The sequence below is a fragment of the Ranitomeya variabilis genome, chromosome 5, assembly GCF_051348905.1.
Source record: "Ranitomeya variabilis isolate aRanVar5 chromosome 5, aRanVar5.hap1, whole genome shotgun sequence".
Lineage (NCBI taxonomy): Eukaryota > Metazoa > Chordata > Amphibia > Anura > Dendrobatidae > Ranitomeya > Ranitomeya variabilis.
In genome coordinates this window covers 55712554-55736800 of record NC_135236.1, presented here as the reverse complement: position 1 = coordinate 55736800, position 24247 = coordinate 55712554, and the positions used below count along the sequence as shown (strand labels likewise).

Genomic DNA, 24247 nt, shown 5'->3' with positions numbered 1-24247 from the left:
GAGAATGGGCAGACTGGTTCGAGCTGATAGAAAGGCAACAGTGACTCAAATCGCCACCCGTTACAACCAAGGTAGGCCTAAGAGCATCTCTGAACGCACAGTGCGTCGAACTTTGAGGCAGATGGGCTACAGCAGCAGAAGACCACACCGGGTACCACTCCTTTCAGCTAAGAACAGGAAACTGAGGCTACAATTTGTACAAGCTCATCGAAATTGGACAGTAGAAGATTGGAAAAACGTTGCTTGGTCTGATGAGTCTCGATTTCTGCTGCGACATTCGGATGGTAGGGTCAGAATTTGGCGTAAACAACATGAAAGCATGGATCCATCCTGCCTTGTATGGAGCATCTTTGGGATGTGCAGCCGACAAATCTGCGGCAACTGTGTGATGCCATCATGTCAATATGGACCAAAATCTCTGAGGAATGCTTCCAGCACCTTGTTGAATCTATGCCACGAAGAATTGAGGCAGTTCTGAAGGCAAAAGGGGTCCAACCCGTTACTAGCATGGTGTACCTAATAAAGTGGCCGGTGAGTGTATATATATATATATATATATATATATATATATATATATATATATATATATATATATATATATATATATATATATATTGTCATACCTGCATCACATGTTTTGCATGAGAGGTGAAATGGCGAAAACATTTTTTTTAGTTTCATTAATATCCTATATGTGCTGAGGTTCATCTGTGTATGATATATGGTCACCGATGACTGTCGAGTTAAACCTTCAATTGCACCCCAGATCTTCCATCCAATATCTGTCACATCTTAATGGGGTGAACAAGATTTTATGGCATCTCTACCCAAGAATGAGGGTTTGTATTAGAAAACAGGTCGAAAGTTGAGCTAGGCACCAAGATGAAGAGCCCACTCGGCTAGTCCCACCCAACTCTGTTTGACTGACTGACTCTTCCTTGTGCCTGGACCGCTCTTGTTCTTCCCCGCGCCCGTACCCATTTCCTTCTCCCTTTCCCATATGCCCTCTGCTACATACCAGGACTCTTTTCTGTCTCCCTCTTCCACCGTATCCCTCTCCCCTACGCCCAGACTCTGTTCCATCTCCCTTTTCCCCACATCCAGACTCTTTTTCTTCTCCCTCTCTCCTGTGCCCAGACTCCTTTTCTTTTCTCTCGACCCTGTGTCCGAACCATTTTCATCCTTAACCGTTCCCAGATGGTCTTCCTTCTCCTTCTCCCTCGTGCCCAGAATCCCTACCTTCTCCCTCTCCCCTACGCCCAGACTCCCTACCTTCTCCCTCTCCCCTGTGCCCAGAATCCCTACCTTCTCCCTCTCCCCTGCGCCCAGACTCCTACCTTCTCCCTCTCCCCTGTGACCAGAATCTCTACCTTCTCCCTCTCCCCTGTGCTCAGAATCCCTACCTTCTCCCTCTCCCCTGCGCCCAGACTCCTACCTTCTCCCTCTCCCCTGTGACCAGAATCTCTACCTTCTCCCTCTCCCCTGTGACCAGAATCTCTACCTTCTCCCTCTCCCCTGTGCGCAGACTCCCTACCTTCTCCCTCTCCCCCGCGCCCAGAATCCCTACCTTCTCCCTCTCCCCTGCGCCCAGACTCCTACCTTCTCCCTCTCCCCTGTGCCCAGAATCTCTACCTTCTCCCTCTCCCCTGTGCCCAGAATCCCTACCTTCTCCCTCTTCCCTGCGCCCAGACTCCTACCTTCTCCCTCTCCCCTGTGACCAGAATCTCTACCTTCTCCCTCTCCCCTGTGCCCAGAATCTCTACCTTCTCCCTCTCCCCTGCGCCCAGACTCCTACCTTCTCCCTCTCCCCTGTGACCAGAATCTCTACCTTCTCCCTCTCCCCTGTGACCAGAATCTCTACCTTCTCCCTCTCCCCTGTGACCAGAATCTCTACCTTCTCCCTCTCCCCTGCGCCCAGACTCCTACATTTTTCCCTATCCCCTGTACCAAGAATCTCTACATTCTCCCTCTCCCCCGCACCCAGGATCCCTACCTTCTCCCTCCCCCCGGCGCCCAGACTCCCTACCTTCTCTGGCACCCAAAATCCCTACCTTCTCCCCCTCCTCCGCACCCACTCTCTTCCTTCTCCCTCTCCTCTGCAACCAGACTCCCCTACCTTCTCCCTCTCCGTTCCCAGAATCTCTACCTTCTCCCTCTCCCCCGCGCCCAGACTACCCTACCTTCGCCCTCTCCCCCTCACCCAGACTCCCCTACCTTCTCCCCCTCCTCCACACCCACTCTCTTCCTTCTCCCTCTCCTCTGCACCCAGACTCCCCTACCTTCTCGTTCACCCCTGTGCCCAGAATCTCTACCTTCTCCCTCTCCTCCGCACCCAGACTCCCCTGTCTTCTCCCTCTCCTCCGCGCCCAGACTCCCCTACCTTCTCCCTCTCCTCTCTGCCCAGACTCTTTCTTCTCCCCCGAACCTACACACTTGCAGACCCTTTCTTTCTCCCTTTTCCTTCTCTTCTCCCTGGGCCTATCTCATTCCCCAAAGTATGTTTTCTCAGAAATGTTGAGCGTGGTTCAGAACGAATGGATTTTTAAGTGGATAGCCTGAGATGTGGCAGAACCCTCCGTGCTGTTTAGGATGACTCTGCTGTGCCAGCCCCTGCAGCTCGGACCCCACAATCACATTAAGGCCATCGTTTGCATCATTACAGAACAGGTTATTGTGGATCAGGTCGTGACCTTATTTCTTAATTTGCAGTGGGGTGCCATGAATTCTTGTGACGCCCCTGCTGGGGGCGCTACATTTGTAAGTATTCTAAGTTTATGGGTCCTCACAAAGGAAGCTTGTTAATGGAGATCTTTGTGTGCTATGGCTGTTCCTGCTCTGTGAGCCATCTTGTGCCAACTTGTAGTTTACCCTCTAGCTGTCCCTGTGAAGAAAGGGATGGAGGAAATCCAAAGCTTCATTTCTTCTTCCCATTTCCACAGATGAATTTCATTACATGATATTCCATCCCCTCTATTTTCCTGCCAAGTCCTGAATTCTGCATTTACTCATAATTAAAACCTGCATCTCGGTTATTATGTTCAAGAGAGAGTAGCTTGTGTATGAAATGGCATTAGTTCTTTGCATAATGAGGTGACATTCAGGAAGGAGGAGCTATGTGCCATGGAGTCAGCTCCACCCACCACAGGGTGACAGGAGGGAGGAGCTATGTGCCATGGAGTTTGCTCCACCCACCACAGGGTGACACTGGAGGGAGGAGCTATGTGACATGCGGTCTGCACCTCCCACCGCAGGGTGACACTGGAGGGAGGAACTATGTGACATGGGGTCTGCACCTCCCACCGCAGGCTGACAGTCAGGAGGGAGGAGCTATGTGACATGGAGTCTGCTCCTCCCAAGGCAGAATGACAGAAGGCGGGAGCTATGTGACATGGGTCTGCACCTCCCACTGCAGGGTGACAGTCAAGAGGGAGGAGCTATGTGACATGGAGTCTGCTCCTCCCACCACAGACACAAGGGACCTACATGACCGTGCTCAAGTAGCTTTAGGACAGGTATGGCCCCTTTGTTCCTTGCAGTGTAAATTTAGCTATTTAGGTCCGGCTGTGCAGAGCTGACCTTAGTCACAGTGCTGGGTTACACCTGCCAGTATCGTCAGGCCGCTGTCATACATCTTTTTCAGGTCAGCACCAGGGTTAGGTTGATGGTATTCACAAGCCACTATCGGGCTTCCTGGAGATGTGTAACTCCAGTGTCTGATGGAGTCACTCATTCACTTTCCTGGGAATTTCTGTGTAAACTCTTCTAGTCTTAACATGTTCCTGTTTGGCTTTGTCCCAACGCTGTGGTTACCCCTCGCTGTGCTGGGCGAGTTGTCAGTGATGCTTTACTGCCAGCTGCTGCAAATATATGCTGATCCCACATTCATGGACCGCTAGGGCCCTGGGGGTACTCAGGCCGGGTCTGGTGGTTGTGAAAGGGGTGGTCACGGTGGCAGTGACCCGGTAAAAGTAAAAGGAAAGGAATTTAAAAGGGTTGGTAGAAATAAGAATGTTTGTGACGCCACCTGTAGTATTTGGTCAGAGGAGACCGACGCTGCTTAAAGGGGTGAAGCTGAGTCCCGAGGGCTCCCGATGTATTTGGCAGAGATAATGTGGTCCAGAAATAATCAGAGGACACAGGGTTGCAGTCTCTTTACCTGTTTACTGGTGATTCACTGCCACAGTCCAGTGTACCGGTAACAGGTGTGAATGAGGCCCGGTCGGCTTGGAAGCGATTATGAATCCCTCTTTCCAGGTGAGGTTGTAAGCCTTCCTTCTTGCGCTGTAAGGTGAGTCCCTTGCTGCCTATGGCTCCACACAAGGTTCTCTTTCCCTTTCCTAATACAGTACCCGCATGGTAGGCAATGGGAGCCTTTTTACAGGTGTCTCTAAGATGACTTCGGGCTCTGTATGTTGCTGTGCCTTCGGGTATGGGTGTGGACAGACGACTTAGAATCTTCTGCCCTCCAGGTTCTGCTATGGGACATACAGTTCCACACAGCCTCGGGCTCCCGGTGCCCGGTTCCTGCGCTCCATCATAGAAAGAGCTCAGTCGCAGTTCCCTTCCAGCTCCTTAATTCTCCTGTGCTTCTCCGCTCTGGCCTGTTCTATAGATGCAACTCCTCCTCTCTGGCCTGGAGCTGCAGCACCACATGGCTGCACGGCCCCAGCTCTTTTCCTCACTCCTCCTCTCCTCCAACTGACTGTCTGACCCAAACTCCAGACAGAACTAACTCCTCCTCCAAGCCAGAATATATATATCTGGGGAATCTTCCCTGAAACCGGGTTCAGAGCTCACCCTTCTAACCTGGAATCAGAACATGTTGCATGTATTGTGCTACCTGTTAAAGGGATTTTCCTCGCTTCCAGGAATGGCATCACCCTCCCCGAAAGGAAAGCGACACCACTGTAACAGCCGGCTTCCTGGGGTGTTACACATACATCCCATCATCAAAGTACAAGTCAGGTCTTACCCTGATGAGATCACACATTTTTACTGTACAAGTCCTTTGCTTCCACATGTGCGGTGAACAGTTTCCTTCTCATAACCAACCCTCCCCCCTATGTCTAATACTTCCCACTTTACAGCTGATACTCCACGCTTCATAGCTAATACTCTCCTCCTTACAGGCGTTACTCTCCTCCTTACATGCAGCACTCTCCTTCTTACATCCACTACTCTCTGCATTACATCCAGCACATTCCTCCTTACAGCCGTTACTCTCCGCCTTACATCCAGCACTCTCTGCCTTACATCCAGCACTCTCCTCACATCCATTACTCTCCTTCCTACTTCCATTACTCTCCTCCTTACATCCATTATTCTCCGCCTTTCATACAACACTCGTCTTCTCCTTACATCCATCACTTTCCGCTTAACCTCCATTACTCTCCACCTTATAGCTAATATTCTACTTCCTAGAACTACTACTCCTCATTATAACTACTACTCTTCCTATCATAGAAACCAACCCAGCTGCATATCAAATGCTAAGAGAATGGGACACCTCTTGGGGTGACCACCTCTCTGTCTCACAGACCTGGGTAAGCTTGTCCCCTTGCACTTTTTAGGTATTATCCTGTGTGATGTGTTTATTTAATTAATATGGGGGCATCCATTTTCCTTGGTCTTGTTTTTGCATCTTTCTCTTTCTATAAATATTATTCCTCGATAACTACTGCTCTTCATGTCTAATACTCGGCTGCTCATAACTACTACACTCCTCCTCCTTTCTTGCATTCTCCTCCTTATGTCTCACGCTCTCCTCTTAGATCTACCACTGTCTTCTCTGTTCCTCATTCTCTCGTTCTCTGTCTCCTTCCTCCTCCCTCTCTCCTTATCGCTTTCTCCCCTTCTTCTGCTTTCTCAGACGGAAGCAGCTTGGGTCAGACATACGGAACTTGGTTGACAAGCAGTGGCTTTCTGCGGCGCCCTCATTGCACAGAAGTCACACTTTGCGTTGGCGCTCCTTGTACCCAGCGAGGAGCCGAAGCTCACCTGTTGAGTCTTGTAAGGGCAGAAAGCTGGAGGAGCAGAAGATTGGAGTAAGGGGGGAGCGCTGGAGAGTATTTTTATCTTGCGAGTGGTGTGAGTAACACGTCTCTCGCCTGATCACGCACACTTCTGTGCAATTTTCCTCAGCTATTTCCTTCATGTGAGGGAGCAGCAGTAGATCCCATAATCCCTCAACTCCTGGGATTGAACCTGCAGAAGAACAGGAGGTCTCCACCTGTCATTGGGGTCTGCTGCGTAAAACTTCTGCCTCGTTACAGACACTTAAGCTAAACAGTTGAACGTCTTGCTGGTCGGATTCGCAGAAGTATCTGTCAGGCAGGGTGCATGTGTCTACTGCTATACATTCACCTATAGACTTGCCGATCCAGCCTTGTTATGGGGGAGTCTGAGCCTCAGGCGGTCTCTGGCCAGAAAAAGGGCATCTTACCCACTATCCCGGAGAGAACATCCACCATGAGCACTCAAGAGGACGATGCGTTTCTTCCTGCAAGTGCTGAGCCCCCAATTCTGCGACTGAAGAGCCAAGAAAAATCTCCTCAGTCTCCTGTATTTTTCCCATGTTCTTCCCCGACCTACCTGAAGAAATTGCGAATCAATAGGAGTATTCGGGAATTCCGCAAACACCGGAGCCTTCAGTTTTGGTGAGAAAGATAAATGCTACTTCAAACTACTACTGTTATGCAATATGGAGTAATATGACTTGAATATCAAAACTTTATATCCTCCCTATATCTCCCTTATTACTCCATATATCCTCCTATATCTCCCCCTATTACTCCATATATCCCCCTATATCTCCTCCTATTACTCCATATATCCTCCCTATATCTCCCCCTATTACTCCATATATCCTCCCTATATCTCCTCCTATTACTCCATATATCCTCCTATATCTCCTCCTATTATTCCATATATCCTCCTATATCTCCTCCTATTACTCCATATATCCTCCTATATCTCCTCCTATTACTCCATATATCCTCCCTATATCTCCTCCTATTACTCCATATATCCTCCTATATCTCCTCCTATTATTCCATATATCCTCCTATATCTCCCCCTATTACTCCATATATCCTCCTATATCTCCTCCTATTACTCCATATATCCTCCCTATATCTCCTCCTATTACTCCATATATCCTCCTATATCTCCTCCTATTACTCCATATATCCCTCCTATATCTCCTCCTATTACTCCATATATCCTCCTATATCTCCTCCTATTACTCCATATATCCCCCTATATCTCCTCCTATTACTCCATATATCCTCCTATATCTCCTCCTATTACTCCATATATCCTCCTATATCTCTTCCTATTACTCCATATATCCTCCTATATATCCTCCTATTACTCCATATATCCTCCTATATCTCCTCCTATTACTCCATATATCCTCCTATATCTCCTCCTATTACTCCATATATCCCCCTATATCTCCTCCTATTACTCCATATATCCCCCTATATCTCCTCCTATTACTCCATATATCCTCCCTATATCTCCTCCTATTACTCCATATATCCCCCTATATCTCCTCCTATTACTCCATATATCCCCCTATATCTCCTCCTATTACTCCATATATCCTCCCTATATCTCCTCCTATTACTCCATATATCCCCCTATATCTCCTCCTATTACTCCATATATCCTCCCTATATCTCCCCCTATTACTCCATATATCCCCCTATATCTCCTCCTATTACTCCATATATCCTCCTATATCTCCCCCTATTACTCCATATATCCTCCTATATCTCCTCCTATTACTCCATATATCCTCCTATATCTCCTCCTATTACTCCATATATCCTCCTATATCTCCTCCTATTACCCCATATATCCTCCTATATCTCCTCCTATTACTCCATATATCCTCCTATATCTCCTCCTATAACTCCATATATCCTCCTATATCTCCTCCTATTACTCCATATATCCTCCTATATCTCCTCCTATTACTCCATATATCCTCCTATATCTCCTCCTATTACTCCATATATCCTCCTATATCTCCTCCTATTACTCCATATATCCTCCTATATCTCCTCCTATTACTCCATATATCCTCCTATATCTCCTCCTATTACTCCATATATCCTCCTATATCTCCTCCTATTACTCCATATATCCTCCTATATCTCCTCCTATTACTCCATATATCCCCCTATATCTCCTCCTATTACTCCACATATCCTCCCTATATCTCCTCCTATTACTCCATATATACTCCTATATCTCCCCTATTACTCCATATACCCCCCTATATCTCCCCCTATTACTCCATATATCCTCCCTATATCTCCTCCTATTACCCCATATATCCTCCTATATCTCCTCCTATTACTCCATATATCCTCCTATATCTCCTCCTATTACTCCATATATCCTCCTATATCTCCTCCTATTACCCCATATATCCTCCTATATCTCCTCCTATTACTCCATATATCCTCCGTATATCTCCCCCTATTACTCCATATATCCTCCTATATCTCCTCCTATTACCCCATATATCCTCCTATATCTCCTCCTATTACTCCATATATCCTCCGTATATCTCCCCCTATTACTCCATATATCCTCCTATATCTCCTCCTATTACTCCATATATCCTCCTATATCTCCTCCTATTACTCCATATATCCTCCTATATCTCCTCCTATTACTCCATATATCCTCCTATATCTCCTCCTATTACTCCACATATCCTCCTATATCTCCCCCTATTACTCCATATATCCTCCCTATATATCCTCCTATTACTCCATATATCCTCCTATATCTCCCCTATTACTCCATATACCCCCCTATATCTCCCCCTATTACTCCATATATCCTCCTATATCTCCTCCTATTACTCCATATATCCCCCTATATCTCCCCCTATTACTCCATATATCCTCCCTATATCTCCTCCTATTACCCCATATATCCTCCTATATCTCCTCCTATTACTCCATATATCCTCCGTATATCTCCCCCTATTACTCCATATATCCTCCTATATCTCCTCCTATTACTCCATATATCCTCCTATATCTCCTCCTATTACTCCATATATCCTCCTATATCTCCTCCTATTACTCCATATATCCTCCCTATATCTCCTCCTATTACTCCATATATCCCCCTATATCTCCTCCTATTACTCCATATATCCTCCCTATATCTCCTCCTATTACTCCATATATCCTCCCTATATCTCCTCCTATTACTCCATATATCCTCCCTATATCTCCCCCTATTACTCCATATATCCTCCTATATCTCCTCCTATTACCCCATATATCCCCCTATATCTCCCCTTATTACCCCATATATCCCCCTATATCTCCTCCTATTACTCCATATATCCTCCCTATATCTCCTCCTATTACTCCATATATCCCCCTATATCTCCTCCTATTACCCCATATATCCCCCTATATCTCCTCCTATTACTCCATATATCCTCCCTATATCTCCTCCTATTACCGCATATATCCTCCTATATCTCCTCCTATTACTCCATATATCCCCCTATATCTCCCCCTATTACTCCATATATCCTCCTATATCTCCTCCTATTACTCCATATATCCTCCTATATCTCCTCCTATTACTCCATATATCCTCCCTATATCTCCCCCTATTACTCCATATATTCTCCTATATCTCCTCCTATTACTCCATATATCCCCCTATATCTCCTCCTATTACTCCATATATCCCCCTATATCTCCTCCTATTACTCCATATATCCCCCTATATCTCCTCCTATTATTCCATATATCCCCCTATATCTCCTCCTATTACTCCATATATCCTCCCTATATCTCCTCCTATTACTCCATATATCCCCCTATATCTCCTCCTATTACTCCATATATCCTCCTATATCTCCTCCTATTACTCCATATATCCCCCTATATCTCCTCCTATTACTCCATATATCCCCCTATATCTCCTCCTATTACTCCATATATCCTCCCTATATCTCCCCCTATTACTCCATATATCCTCCTATATCTCCTCCTATTACTCCATATATCCTCCCTATATCTCCTCCTATTACTCCATATATCCTCCTATATCTCCTCCCATTACTCCATATATCCTCCTATATCTCCTCCTATTACTCCATATATCCCCCTATATCTCCTATTACTCCATATATCCTCCCTATATCTCCTCCTATTACTCCATATATCCTCCTATATCTCCTCCTATTACTCCATATATCCTCCCTATATCTCCTCCTATTACTCCATATATCCTCCCTATATCTCCTCCTATTACTCCATATATCCTCCTATATCTCCTCCTATTACTCCATATATCCTCCCTATATCTCCTCCTATTACTCAATATATCCCCCTATATCTCCTCCTATTACTCCATATATCCTCCCTATATCTCCTCCTATTACTCCATATATCCTCCTATATCTCCTCCTATTACTCCATATATCCTCCATATATCTCCTCCTATTACTCCATATATCCTCCCTATATCTCCTCCTATTACTCCATATATCCTCCATATATCTCCTCCTATTACTCCATATATCCTCCTATATCTCCCCCTATTACTCCATATATCCTCCTATATCTCCTCCTATTACTCCATATATCCTCCCTATATCTCCCCCTATTACTCCATATATCCTCCTATATCTCCTCCTATTACTCCATATATCCTCCTATATCTCCCCCTATTACTCCATATATCCTCCTATATCTCCTCCTATTACTCCATATATCCCCCTATATCTCCTCCTATTACTCCATATATCCTCCTATATCTCCTCCTATTACTCCATATATCCTCCCTATATCTCCCCCTATTACTCCATATATCCTCCTATATCTCCTCCTATTACTCCATATATCCTCCTATATCTCCCCCTATTACTCCATATATCCTCCTATATCTCCTCCTATTACTCCATATATCCCCCTATATCTCCCCCTATTACTCCATATATCCCCCTATATCTCCTCCTATTACTCCATATATCCTCCCTATATCTCCTCCTATTACTCCATATATCCTCCTATATCTCCTCCTATTACTCCATATATCCTCCATATATCTCCTCCTATTACTCCATATATCCTCCCTATATCTCCTCCTATTACTCCATATATCCTCCATATATCTCCTCCTATTACTCCATATATCCTCCTATATCTCCCCCTATTACTCCATATATCCCCCTATATCTCCTCCTATTACTCCATATATCCTCCATATATCTCCTCCTATTACTCCATATATCCTCCCTATATCTCCTCCTATTACTCCATATATCCTCCATATATCTCCTCCTATTACTCCATATATCCTCCTATATCTCCCCCTATTACTCCATATATCCTCCTATATCTCCTCCTATTACTCCATATATCCTCCCTATATCTCCCCCTATTACTCCATATATCCTCCTATATCTCCTCCTGTTACTCCATATATCCTCCTATATCTCCCCCTATTACTCCATATATCCTCCTATATCTCCTCCTATTACTCCATATATCCCCCTATATCTCCTCCTATTACTCCATATATCCTCCTATATCTCCTCCTATTACTCCATATATCCTCCCTATATCTCCCCCTATTACTCCATATATCCTCCTATATCTCCTCCTATTACTCCATATATCCTCCTATATCTCCCCCTATTACTCCATATATCCTCCTATATCTCCTCCTATTACTCCATATATCCTCCTATATCTCCTCCTATTACTCCATATATCCCCCTATATCTCCTCCTATTACTCCATATATCCTCCCTATATCTCCTCCTATTACTCCATATATCCTCCTATATCTCCTCCTATTACTCCATATATCCTCCTATATCTCCTCCTATTACTCCATATATCCCCCTATATCTCCTCCTATTACTCCATATATCCTCCTATATCTCCTCCTATTACTCCATATATCCTCCTATATCTCCTCCTATTACCCCATATATCCTCCCTATATCTCCCCCTATTACTCCATATATCCCCCTATATCTCCTCCTATTACTCCATATATCCCCCTATATCTCCTCCTATTACTCCATATATCCTCCTATATCTCCTCCTATTACTCCATATATCCTCTCCTGCTACGTCATGGTATTTTTGCACTCCGCCTAAAATAAGTAGAGATCCGTATATGGTTAAATGGTGAAATAGTTCTTGTTGGAGTATATACAGGTGCTTCTCAGAAAATTAGAATATCATCAAAAAGTTAATTTATTTCAGTTCTTCAATACAAAAAGTGAAACTCCTATATTATACGGAGTCATTACAGAGTGATCTATTTCAAGTGTTTATTTCTGTTAATGTTGATGATTGTGGCTTACAGCCAATGAAAACCCAAAAGTTAACTCAACTCAAATAGGCTTTATTGGGAGGACCAAAATACATTAAGTGTTGCCAAAGCAAGGAAAATAAATGTGACAGGGGAGGTGATTGGGGATTATGGGAATGGGGTGTTGGGGGCACAATTTGGGAAATAGTAGTCCATTTGGGGTTTTAAGCTCCTCTCAGCTTATGACATATGGTGACATATTGGGCTTCGACCTCCTCTGTTGGTTCCTCTTCCCCCAGTAGGATGCAGAGTTTCCTCTCCTCGTCCATGGGTGGGAAGTCCAGATTGTGAATGGAAAGTCTCTGGAAGTCGGAGGCCCTCACTGCTGAGTATTTGTTGCGGTGAAGCAGGAAGTGGGTCTCGTCTTCCAGTGCCCCCTGCTGGCAGTGCTGGCACAGTCTGTCTCCCGTGGCTTGTATGTCTGTCGGTGAAACCGTTTCCACCTCTAGACTGTGGGCACTCAGTCTGTGTAGACTCAGGGTCTGCCTGTCTTTGGGGTGATGTACCCTCTCCAGATATGGGGCCAGAGTGTAGTCCCTCCGCAGTGACTGGTAGTGAGTTTCTGGGAGTTCTCTAATTCACTCTGCCAACCCTCTATGTATTGCATCTTGCAGCTCTCTGAGATCTTCTTTATTTCGGCTTTTGTCAGGTTGTGTTTCTGACTTTGGCGGGACTGGCTACTGGGGTTCGTGCTTTGGCTCAGTAGGACTTTATAATGGTGGGAGCTGGGGTTGCTGCACTGTATGTGCGCCTGGTGTGATAGCACCCTCTTGTTTATAGTTAGCCATAAGGGGAATCGGCCCAACTCTGCCCAACAGGCTATATTTGAGGTGCTGCCATGTGCTTGGAGGAGATATTTGCAGAACTCCAGGTGGAAGACTTTGGTTGGGTTGGAATCCCACTTTGTGTGGTCTGGGTAAGTTGCTGGGCCCCAACCTCGCTACCATACAGCAGTATAGGATTGATGACACTATCAAATATCTTAAGCCAAACTCTCACCAGTGGTTTGAGGTGATAGTTGTCTTCTGATGGCATAGAAGGTTCTGCACTCTTTTCCTTTCAAGGACTCTGCTGCTTGCTTGAGGCTCCTGTTTTGGCTTAGCTCCAGACCAACGTGTATATAGCTGTTGGCCTTCTCCAGTGTGGAACCATTTAATGTGAGGGTTTTTATTCTGGTTCCTCTTCTGAAACACCATGACTTTGGTCTTCTTTTGGTTGATGGGCATCGCCCAGGTGGTGTTGAATGTTTCCAGCACTGCCAGGCTATCTTGGAGCCTCTCTCAGTTGAGGAGAGTAGCAGGAGGTCATCTGCGTACAGCAGGAATTTCACCTTTTGGTAGTGCAGACTGAGGCCTGGGGTGGAGGAGGATTCCAGGGCTGCTGCCAGTCCATTTATGTAGATGTTGAATAGAGTTGGGCTCAGGCTGCAGCCCTGTCTGACCCCGTGGCCCTGCCGGAAGAAGGCTGTCCGCTTCCCGTTCACCTTCATGCTGCAACGGTTCTCAGTGTATGAGCTCTTGATGACTTCGTAGGTTCTGCCACCTATTTTGCTTTCCAGGAGTTTCAGAAACAGCCAGGGTGCCAAACTAAGTCAAATGCCTTCTTGAAGTCCACGAAGCAAGCAAATATTTTCCCCTGTTTTTTGCTGTGGACGTGGGTCTTCATGAGGCTGTGCAGGATGTAGATGTGATCGGTAGTGTGGTGGTTTGGCATGAACCCAGCTTGGCTTCTGCTGAGGATGTCGCGCTGGGTGAGGAAGGTGATGATCTTTCTATTAATGATGCTTTTAAACAGTGTTCCCAGAATGCTGTTGACACCGATACAGTCCAGCAAACTACAGAGGGATCTGTCTCCATTCTTGTAGATGGGCGTAATAAGACCTTGATTCCAGCATTGTGGGAAGTAGCCGGTGTTTAGGATGTGGGTGAAGAGTTTTGCCAGTGCTGCATGTATGTCTGGGGAACTGTATTTGATCATCTCTGGCAGGATGCCGTCACTTCCCCCGGCCTTCTTGCATTTCACATCATTATCTCAGTTAATAAATAACAAAAAAAACACCTGCAGAGGCTTCCTAAGCTTTTATAAAGGTCCCTTAGTCTGTTTCAGTAGGCTCCACAATCATGGGGAAGACTGCTGACGTGACAGATGTCCAGAAGGCAGTCACTGACACAATCCACAAGGAGGGTAAGCCATAAAAGGTCACTGCTAAAAAAAAAAAAGCCGGCTGTTCACAGAGTTCTGTATCCAAGCATATTAATGTAAAGTTGAATGAAAGGAAAAAGGGTAGTAGAAAAAGGTGCACAAGCAACCGGGATAACCGCAGCCTTGAAAGGATTGTTAAGAAAAGGCCATTGAAAAATTTGTGGGAGATTCACAAGGAGCGGACTGCTGCTGGAGTCATTGCTTCAAGAGCCACCACACACAGACGTATCCAGGACATGGGCTACAAGTGTCGCATTCCTTGTGTCAGCCACTCATGACCAATAGACAACGCCAGAAGCGTCTTACCTGGGCCAAGGAGAAAAAGAACTGGACTGTTGTCAGTGGTCCAAGGTGTTGTTTTCAGATGAAAGTAAATTTTGTATTTTATTTGGAAATCCAGGTCCCAGAGTCTGGAGGAAGAGTGGAGAGGCCACAATCCAAGCTGCTGGAGGTCTAGTGTGAAGTTTCCACAATCAGTGATGATTTGGGGAGCCATGTCATCTGCTGGTGTAGGTCCACTGTGTTTTATCAAGACCAAAGTCAGCGCAGCCATCTACCAGGAAATTGTAGAGCACTTTATGTTTCCCTCAGCCCACAAGCTTTTTGGAGATGGAAATGTCATTCTCCAGCAGGACTTGGCCCCTGTCCACACTGACAAAAGTACCAATACCTGGTCTACAAACAACAGTATCACTGTGCTTGATTGGCAGCAAACTCGCCTGACATTAACCCCATAGAGAATCTATGAAGTATTGTGAAGAGGAAGATGAGACACCAGACCCAACTATGCAGACGCGCTGAAGGCTGCTATCAAAGCAACCTGGGCTTCCATAACCCCTCAGCAGTGTCACAGGCTGATCGCCTCCATTGATGCAGTAATTGATGCAAAAGGAACCCCGACCAAGTACTGAGTGCATTTACTGAACATACATTTCAGTAGGCCAACATTCCGGATTTTAAAATCATTTTTCAAGCTGGTGTTATAAAGTATTCTAATTTACTGAGATAATGACTTTTGGGTTTTCATTGGCTGTAAGCCATAATCATCAACATTAACCGAAATAAACACTTGGAATAGATCACTCTGTGTGTAATGACTCTATATAATATAGGAGTTTCACTTTTTGTACTGAAGAACTGAAATAAACTTTTTGATGATATTCTAATTTTGTGAGACGCACGTGTAGATAGTCACCTGTAGTGCAGGATTTGGAAGGTTCCTTGACTATTTTCTGGACTTTTTCTTCATGGGCTGCATTCGGCATCTTTCGCATGTTTTCCTGGGTCTGTATCTGTCGTCCCTGTGTATTCCGCTCCTTAGTGCTGCGGATTGTGAGCTCTGCCGGGCAGGTTCTCCTGGATTTTTCCTTGCAGCACTTTGATTTCTGCAGGGGATGGATTCTTGGGTGAAGTGTTGGGGACTGATCTCATCAGGTATCATACAGGGATATTACCTCCGCAGATGATGTATTGCTGTAATAGTATATATTATCCTCCCACTCATACCTATGCATTCACACACGCACGCACCGTGGATGTTGTTCCCAGCTGTAGGGCTATGTTCTTCACTCCTCGGTTGGAGTGCAAGCTCTTCAGCTGTTATTGTAAACCGCTTCCTACGTGTGAAATAATGCGCATCGCGTCTTCCACGCTGGTAACATTAAGCCATTTATTTGCATTTCTCCGCTGTGCAGTGGTTCTGTATCTATGTAATATCACAGACCTGTCAAGGAGGACTGTAACTGTGTGAGTGCGCCGTGCATGGCCCCTTTAAATGCCTCCATTAGTATGCTGGCGTTTTGGCAGCAGAACAAGGGAATTAAAAAAAAAAATGTTTCCGTTTTTTTTTTTTTTTTTTTTCCTAATTGCATGTATTTGGGACTAAGGCTCATTTATTGCAATTTGCCTTCATTAAACATTTTGCACCGGTTTTGCTTTTCCAGGCTTTTTGCTTTCCCGGCACATTCAACTTTGATGTGATCTGTGGTCATAAATCAGCTGAGAGGAGCTAAAAAGAAAAGTCGGCTAAGAGTTAGACAATCTCCCATTGGACGCACAGAGACCGCTCACTGACGGATTCTCAGTTAACTCATTTTTTTTCAGCCAGCAATAGACGAATGAAGCCCCATTAGAAGAATGTTTGGGTTTTTTTGGCCAAAAATACATGCATTTATGTAAGAAAAAAAAAAAATGTCCACAAAGGTTGGACAATGGGATTGCCAGATCCCTTACATGCCAGAAGCAGGTGGTTCCTTGTTACTTTAATGGTGTCCGACTAGTTTCCTGGCTTTTCCTGGTTTCCAGGAATTTCTGGACGGGTCTGTAACGGAGGATGACTTTTTTTTTAGATGTAAACTGTAGAAAATATAAATCTATTCACTGGCAGCAAGCAAAGGTCTTGAAAGTAATGAGAAATTAAAACAAAGTATAATAGAAGGTTCCAAACTTTTTCCGGCATTTCTACATTCAGACTTTAGTTCTCTCCCCGGGCTCATCCCCTCATACAGGTATATCTCGGTTTGCTTTTATCCTTGGGATCGGAGATGACTCTGATCGCGGCTGTTGCCGTTGATCCTCATACATTTCGTGGGGACTTTGTGGGTTCAGGTGTGACTGATACCTCTTCTTCTCCTATACTAAAGTCCCAAAATGGCCTCCTGAATCTGACGGGGCACAAAGCAGAGGTTTTGGCGCTGTGGTTGTGCATGTAGCGCATCCGATACGTCAGCATGTTGTGGGTGACTATGAACGGCCTCGGTACATTTGGTAGCTTTCATCTCCGGCCGCCCGCTCTTCTCAGTGTGAAACATCCTGAAGAAATCTGATAAATCTTCTGACGAGCGCTGTCCTCTTATCTGGAGTGGCTAACCGCAGCGCTCACTGTGACGTCTGTTCTAACCACAGCGGTGCCGCCGACCTCACTGTCCGGTCCTTGCTAAATCATGGCGGAAATCATGGACCTGTGTCTTCAGACATGTTCTAATGTGAACGCGCCCCACCCAAAATAAAAGCATGTAGCATATTATACCACTACCATCCACTCCGGGTCTATCACGCTGTGCACTGCTGGGCTACGTACTGCTGAAATCACAATAAACAAATCTTTGAAATTGTCGAGTCAGGAGTATTCTGCATGGCCGCCCCTTCCGCGCCGTGTTCCTGCCCCCCGGACGTTCCTCTGGATGCTGGAGTGGTGCAACGAAACCGCCTGCAAATAAGAAGTGACCACCACAATGCCCCTTTAAAAGTGACCGCCGCAATGCCCCATTAAAAAGTGACCGCCGCAGTGCCCCATTAAAAAGTGACAGTGCCACAAATAAGGCGACAGCTGTGGTGCCCACAAATTAGTCCTTGCAAGTCCTTGCTTCCCCTTCCTCTGTTTCCCGGTGGACACAGGCCAGAACCTTGCTTGCAGAGTCCATGTCACACAATGGTTGCGATTCAGTCTTTGCCATTTTCTCGATCTCTGCTTGCTGTCAGTGCCACCATTTTCTTTACATACAGATGGTGACAGCTGTACAGTGCAACATTTGCTTATGTTGGGTTCTTCGTTGTTGGGATTGGTGGGCCCACACCGGTCCTGAGTGCCGATTCAGCTCTGCGGACCCCCCTCTGATGGCGACCGATACTTGTGATAAGACTGGTGGCTGTCGCTGACCCCTTACAGTCGCTGTTATAGGGGACAGCTGAGGTGCCCACAAATTAGTCCTTGCAAGTCCTTGCTTCCCCTTCCTCTGTTTTCCGGTGGACACAGGCCAGAACCTTGCTTGCAGAGTCCATGTCACACAATGGTTGCGATTCAGTCTTTGCCATTTTCTAGATCTCTGCTTGCTGTCAGTGACACCATTTTCTTTACATACAGACGGTGACAGCTGTACAGTGCAACATTTGCTTATGTTGGGTTCTTCGTTGTCGGGATTGGTGGGCCCACACCGGTCCTGAGTGCCGATTCAGCTCTGCGGACCCCCCTCTGATGGCGACCGATACTTGTGATAAGACTGGTGGCTGTCGCTGACCCCTTACAGTCGCTGTTATAGGGGACAGCTGAGGTGTGTGATTACACAGGTGATCATTGTAGCAAACCCTCAGCTGTGAGGAGTGTCAGGCATGCACAGGTTTTTGGCCCCGTGTATTAATTGTCTTGTATCAGTCACATTCAGTGACATGAAGCAGTTACATAAAAAGCGGTGAGATATGTGAGAAAGTTGCTGATCTTGTGGTTGAGGGCGCGTTTGCTTTATCGGTGCCCCGCGATGCTTCTCTCCGCACAGATGGAGCGATAGCATCTTATCTCGTTGTTCTTCTGCATGTGACGTTCTCGCGCTTCCTCCTCACTGGTGGCCGGTGCGAGTCACTGCTCTCTCTGGTTTTGTCTTGTAGGTAAGTGCACTCCTCTCCGCCAGGCAGATCCTCGGCTCTCTGCACCTTCTTGTATAATGTGCTGTGACCCCAGCAGCCAAGGTAGGTTCCCCCCCATCCCGGCACCGCCAGACCCCGGACAGCGATCAGAGCGACATGGAAGAATTACCGATCCCGGGCACCTTGCACACCTGACGGCCAAGTCCATGAGAAGCTCGATCATGTGTTCTCAATGGGGAGAGTGGCATCGGTCACTGCCATGTCATCAGCCGGGAGGTGGTCGGCCCTTGCGGCCCAAATCAACAGGTTCAAGATTTAATATGTATGGAACTATGTCACTGTCCTAAAGTGCCATCTACTGTGCTACATAATGGAGTACCACCTACACACTGCTCCTGTGACAGCGTGCCTCACCCACAAGGGTAACCACCTCCGCAGAGCCCCCATGGCATGATGCCACCCTCGCAGGGACTCCTGTGATAGCGTGCCATCCCTGCAGCACTCCCATGGAGCCCTCACGACAGTGTGCCATCAGTAGAGCAACCACAATAGCGTTCCACTCATAGAGAATCTGTGATAGCGCAACATCCATAGACAACCCGTGACAGCGTGCCACCCATAGACAACCCTTGAGAAGCTGTGATAGCATGCCATCTATAGAAAACCTGTTGTAGCGTGCCACCCATAGAGGTCCGTGATAGCGTGCCACACATAGAGGTCCCGTGATAGCGTGCCATCCATAGAGGTCCCGTGATAGCGTGCCATCCATAGAGGTCCCGTGATAGCGTGCCACCCATAGAGGTCCGTGATAGCGTGCCACACATAGAGGTCCCGTGATAGCGTGCCATCCATAGAGGTCCCGTGATAGCGTGCCATCCATAGAGGTCCCGTGATAGCGTGCCACCCATAGAGGTCCCGTGATAGCGTTCCACCCATAGAGGTCCCGTGATAGCATGCCATCCATAGAGGTCCCGTGATAGCGTGCCACCCATAGAGGTCCCGTGATAGCGTTCCACCCATAGAGGTCCCGTGATAGCATGCCATCCATAGAGGTCCCGTGATAGCGTGCCACCCATAGAGGTCCCGTGATAGCGTGCCACCCATAGACGTCCCGTGATAGCGTGCCATCCATAGAGGTCCCGTGATAGCGTGCCACCCATAGAGGTCCCGCGATAGCGTGCCATCCATAGAGGTCCCGTTATAGCGTGCCACCCATAGAGGTCCCGTTATAGCGTGCCACCCATAGAGGTCCCGTTATAGCGTGCCACCCATAGAGGTCCCGTGATAGCGTGCCACCCATAGAGGTCCCGTGATAGCGTGCCACCCATAGAGGTCCCGTGATAGCGTGCCACCCATAGAGGTCCCGTGATAGCGTGCCACCCATAGAGGTCCCGTGATAGCGTGCCACCCATAGAGGTCCCGTGATAGCGTGCCACCCATAGAGGTCCCGTGATAGCGTGCCATCCATAGAGGTCCCGTGATAGCGTGCCACCCATAGAGGTCCCGTGATAGCGTGCCACCCATAGAGGTCCCGTGATAGCGTGCCACCCATAGAGGTCCCGTGATAGCGTGCCACCCATAGAGGTCCCGTGATAGCGTGCCATCCATAGAGGTCCCGTGATGGCGTGCCACCCATAGAGGTCCCGTTATAGCGTGCCACCCATAGAGGTCCCGTTATAGCGTGCCACCCATAGAGGTCCCGTTATAGCGTGCCACCCATAGAGGTCCCGTGATAGCGTGCCACCCATAGAGGTCCCGTGATAGCGTACCACCCATAGAGGTCCCGTGATAGCGTGCCACCCATAGAGGTCCCGTGATAGCGTGCCACCCATAGAGGTCCCGTGATAGCGTGCCACCCATAGAGGTCCCGTGATAGCGTGCCACCCATAGAGGTCCCGTGATAGCGTGCCACCCATAGAGGTCCCGTGATAGCGTGCCACCCATAGAGGTCCCGTGATAGCGTGCCACCCATAGAGGTCCCGTGATAGCGTGCCACCCATAGAGGTCCCGTGATAGCGTGCCACCCATAGAGGTCCCGTGATAGCGTGCCACCCATAGAGGTCCCGTGATAGCGTGCCATCCATAGAGGTCCCGTGATAGCGTGCCACCCATAGAGGTCCCGTGATAGCGTGCCATCCATAGAGGTCCCGTGATAGCGTGCCACCCATAGAGGTCCCGTTATAGCGTGCCACCCATAGAGGACCCATTATAGCGTGCCACCCATAGAGGTCCCGCAATAGCGTGCCACCCATAGAGGTCCCGCGATGGCGTGCCACCCATAGAGAACCTATGACAGCATTCCACCCATTGAGTTCCCGTGACCGTATGCCACCCATAGAGAAATTATGATAGTGTGCCACCCAGAGACCCATCCACCACCTCCCCCTTTCCCTGTGACAGTGTGCCGCCCAGTTGTACAACTTGAATTACCAGCGTCTCAATGTAAACTCTCCAACAGATGTTATTTCATTAGTCTGAGTGGTGAATCCACAGATTTGGCACCCGTGTGTACACAAACGGCCGGCGGTCATTACTACCCATCAGCGGGCACAGATCTGTGACTGGTGTGAAGGTTTCTATGAATGTGATCTGTTTGCTGCTCTCTGGTGTGATAAGTAGTTGGATCGGGTGACGCCCGTGGGCACCGAATCCTTCCTCCCGTGTAATAAGTGTATTTGCACTTCAGGGCGTGTGGCTCCACTTTCTCCTCTGAGAAACGATCACCAGCACTCGAGCTGCGGGCCGGAAACGGGAATGTTTATTACATGATCATAATCATTACACTGTAATGGGGCACAGCTGTGACTTCTGCCCATTCTCGGGATACAGGCTGCTGTAAATGGCGCCTGTAATCTGCTGATGGTGCCTGTGTGGAAACAACGGAGAATCTGTTTTCCCCTCGGCCTTAAAACATCGTATAGAGCCTACATGTCAAACTCTGGCCCATGGGCCAAATCTGGCCCTCAGGGTGATTACATTTGTCCTGTGACACCAGAACCATCACCCCCCATGTGGGGCAATTATTCTGTATTTATTCTGTATGGAAAACTTTGTGGGGCCCATTATACTGTACAGAAGGCAATGTTGGGCCCAAAATACTATAAGAAGGACTATGTGAGGCCCATTATACAGTAAGGAAAGCTATGTGGGGCCATTATACTGTATGGAGGACTATATGGGACCCATTATACTGTATGAAGGATTATGTGGGGCCATTATGCTGTATGGAGGACTATGTGGGGCCATTATTCTATATGGAAGACTATGTGGGGCTATTATTCTGTGTGGAGGACTGTGGGGCCATTATACTGTATTGAGGACTATGTGAAGCCATTATACTGTATGGAGGACTATGTGGGGCCATTATGCTGTATGGAGGACTATCTGGGGCCATTAGTCTGTATGGAGGACTGTGGGGCCATTATACTGTATGGAGGACTATGTAGGGCCATTATGCTGTATGGAGGACTATCTGGGGCTATTATTCTGTATGGAGGACTGTGGGGCCATTATACTGTATGGAGGACTATGTGGGGCCATTAGTCTGTATGGAGGACTAGTATTGAGGATATATACCCCTAGACTTTCAGAGCGGCAGGAACACTAAATGGCTATAAGGCACAGTATATGTGAGATGCTTGATATTTGCTGGGGTGGAAGACGGGCTCAGAATATGGCCAGGGGCTGCACATATAGAGGAGAACTCTGGATTGGCCATTATATGTGACAAAAGGTTTAACAAACATGTCAGATATCTGTGTATACGGAAGAGTGGCCGGATATACGGGGGAAAAGATTTAGTGTATAGAGGCACAGCTCTGTGTATGGGGGCAGGACTTATATATGTGCCATAGGTGCAGTATATGGATGATAAGGCTCGGTGTGTGGGGGCAGGACTTCTATATGTGACATGGGTGCAGTATATGGAGGATAAGGCTCGGTGTATGGGGGCAGGACTTATATATGTGACATAGGTGCAGTATATGGAGGATAAGGCTCGGTGTATGGGGGCAGGACTTGTATATGGGACATAGGTGCAGTATATGGAGGATAAGTCTCGGTGTATGGGGGCAGGACTTATATATGTGACATAGGTGCAGTATATGGAGGATAAGGCTCGGTGTATGGGGGCAGGACTTGTATATGTGACATAGGTGCAGTATATGGAGGATAAGGCTCGGTGTATGGGGGCGCAGGACTTATATATGTGACATAGGTGCAGTATATGGAGGATAAGCCTCGGTGTATCGGGGCAGGACTTATATATGTGACATAGGTGCAGTATATGGAGGATAAGGCTCGGTGTATGGGAGCAGGTCTTATATATGTGACATAGGTGCAGTATATGGAGGATAAGGCTCGGTGTATGGGGGCAGGACTTGTATATGGGACATAGGTGCAGTATATGGAGGATAAGGCTCGGTGTATGGGGGCAGGACTTATATATGTGACATAGGTGCAGTATATGGAGGATACGGCTCGGCGTATGGGGGCAGGACATATATATAATAATAATAATAATTTTATTTATATAGCGCCAACATATTCCGCAGCGCTTTACAACTTATAGAGGGGACTTATACAGACAATAGACATTACAGCATAACAGAAATCACAGTTCAAAACAGATACCAGGAGGAATGAGGGCCCTGCTCGCAAGCTTACAATCTATGAGGAAAAGGGGAGACACGAGAGGTGGATGGTAACAATTGCTTTAGTTATTTGGACCAGCCATAGTGTAAGGCTCGGGTGTTCATGTAAAGCTGCATGAACCAGTTAACTGCCTAAGTATGTAACAGTACAGACACAGAGGCTATTAACTGCATAAAGTGTATGAGAACATGATGGAGGAACGTGATTATGTTGTTGTTTTTTTATTAATAGGCCACACAGGGATAATTAGGTTAATGCGTTGAGGCGGTAGGCCAATCTGAACAAATGAGTTTTTAGGGCACGCTTAAAACTGTGGGGATTGGGGATTAATTGTATTAACCTAGGTAGTGCATTCCAAAGAATCGGCGCCGCACGTGTAAAGTCTTGGAGACGGGAGTGGGAGGTTCTGATTATTGAGGATGCTAACCTGAGGTCATTTGCAGAGCGGAGGGCACGGGTAGGTTGGTAGACTGAGACCAGAGAGGAGATGTAGGGTGGTGCTGAGCCATGGAGTGCTTTGTGGATGAGGGTAGTAGTTTTGTACTGGATTCTGGATTGGATGGGTAGCCAGTGTAATGACTGGCACAAGGTAGAGGCATCGGTGTAACGGTTGGCGAGGAATATGATCCTGGCAGCAGCATTCAGGACAGATTGG

General features: G+C 47.0%; 1 protein-coding gene across 4 annotated transcripts in view; it reads left to right on the top strand.

Moving 5' to 3' along the window:
- The window catches only part of PDE4A (phosphodiesterase 4A), a 903909-nt gene that overhangs the window by 780506 nt on the left and 99156 nt on the right, over positions 1 to 24247 (top strand). Inside the window, exon 1 of one of the 4 annotated variants that reach the window (XM_077262039.1) lies at positions 5799 to 6656. The exons of the other annotated variants lie outside the window; for them this stretch is intronic. Coding sequence (XP_077118154.1) covers positions 6391 to 6656 — 266 coding nt within the window. The 5' untranslated portion in view covers positions 5799 to 6390. Of the gene's footprint in view, positions 1 to 5798; positions 6657 to 24247 lie in introns of those variants that run through there. 4 annotated transcript variants of the gene reach the window in all.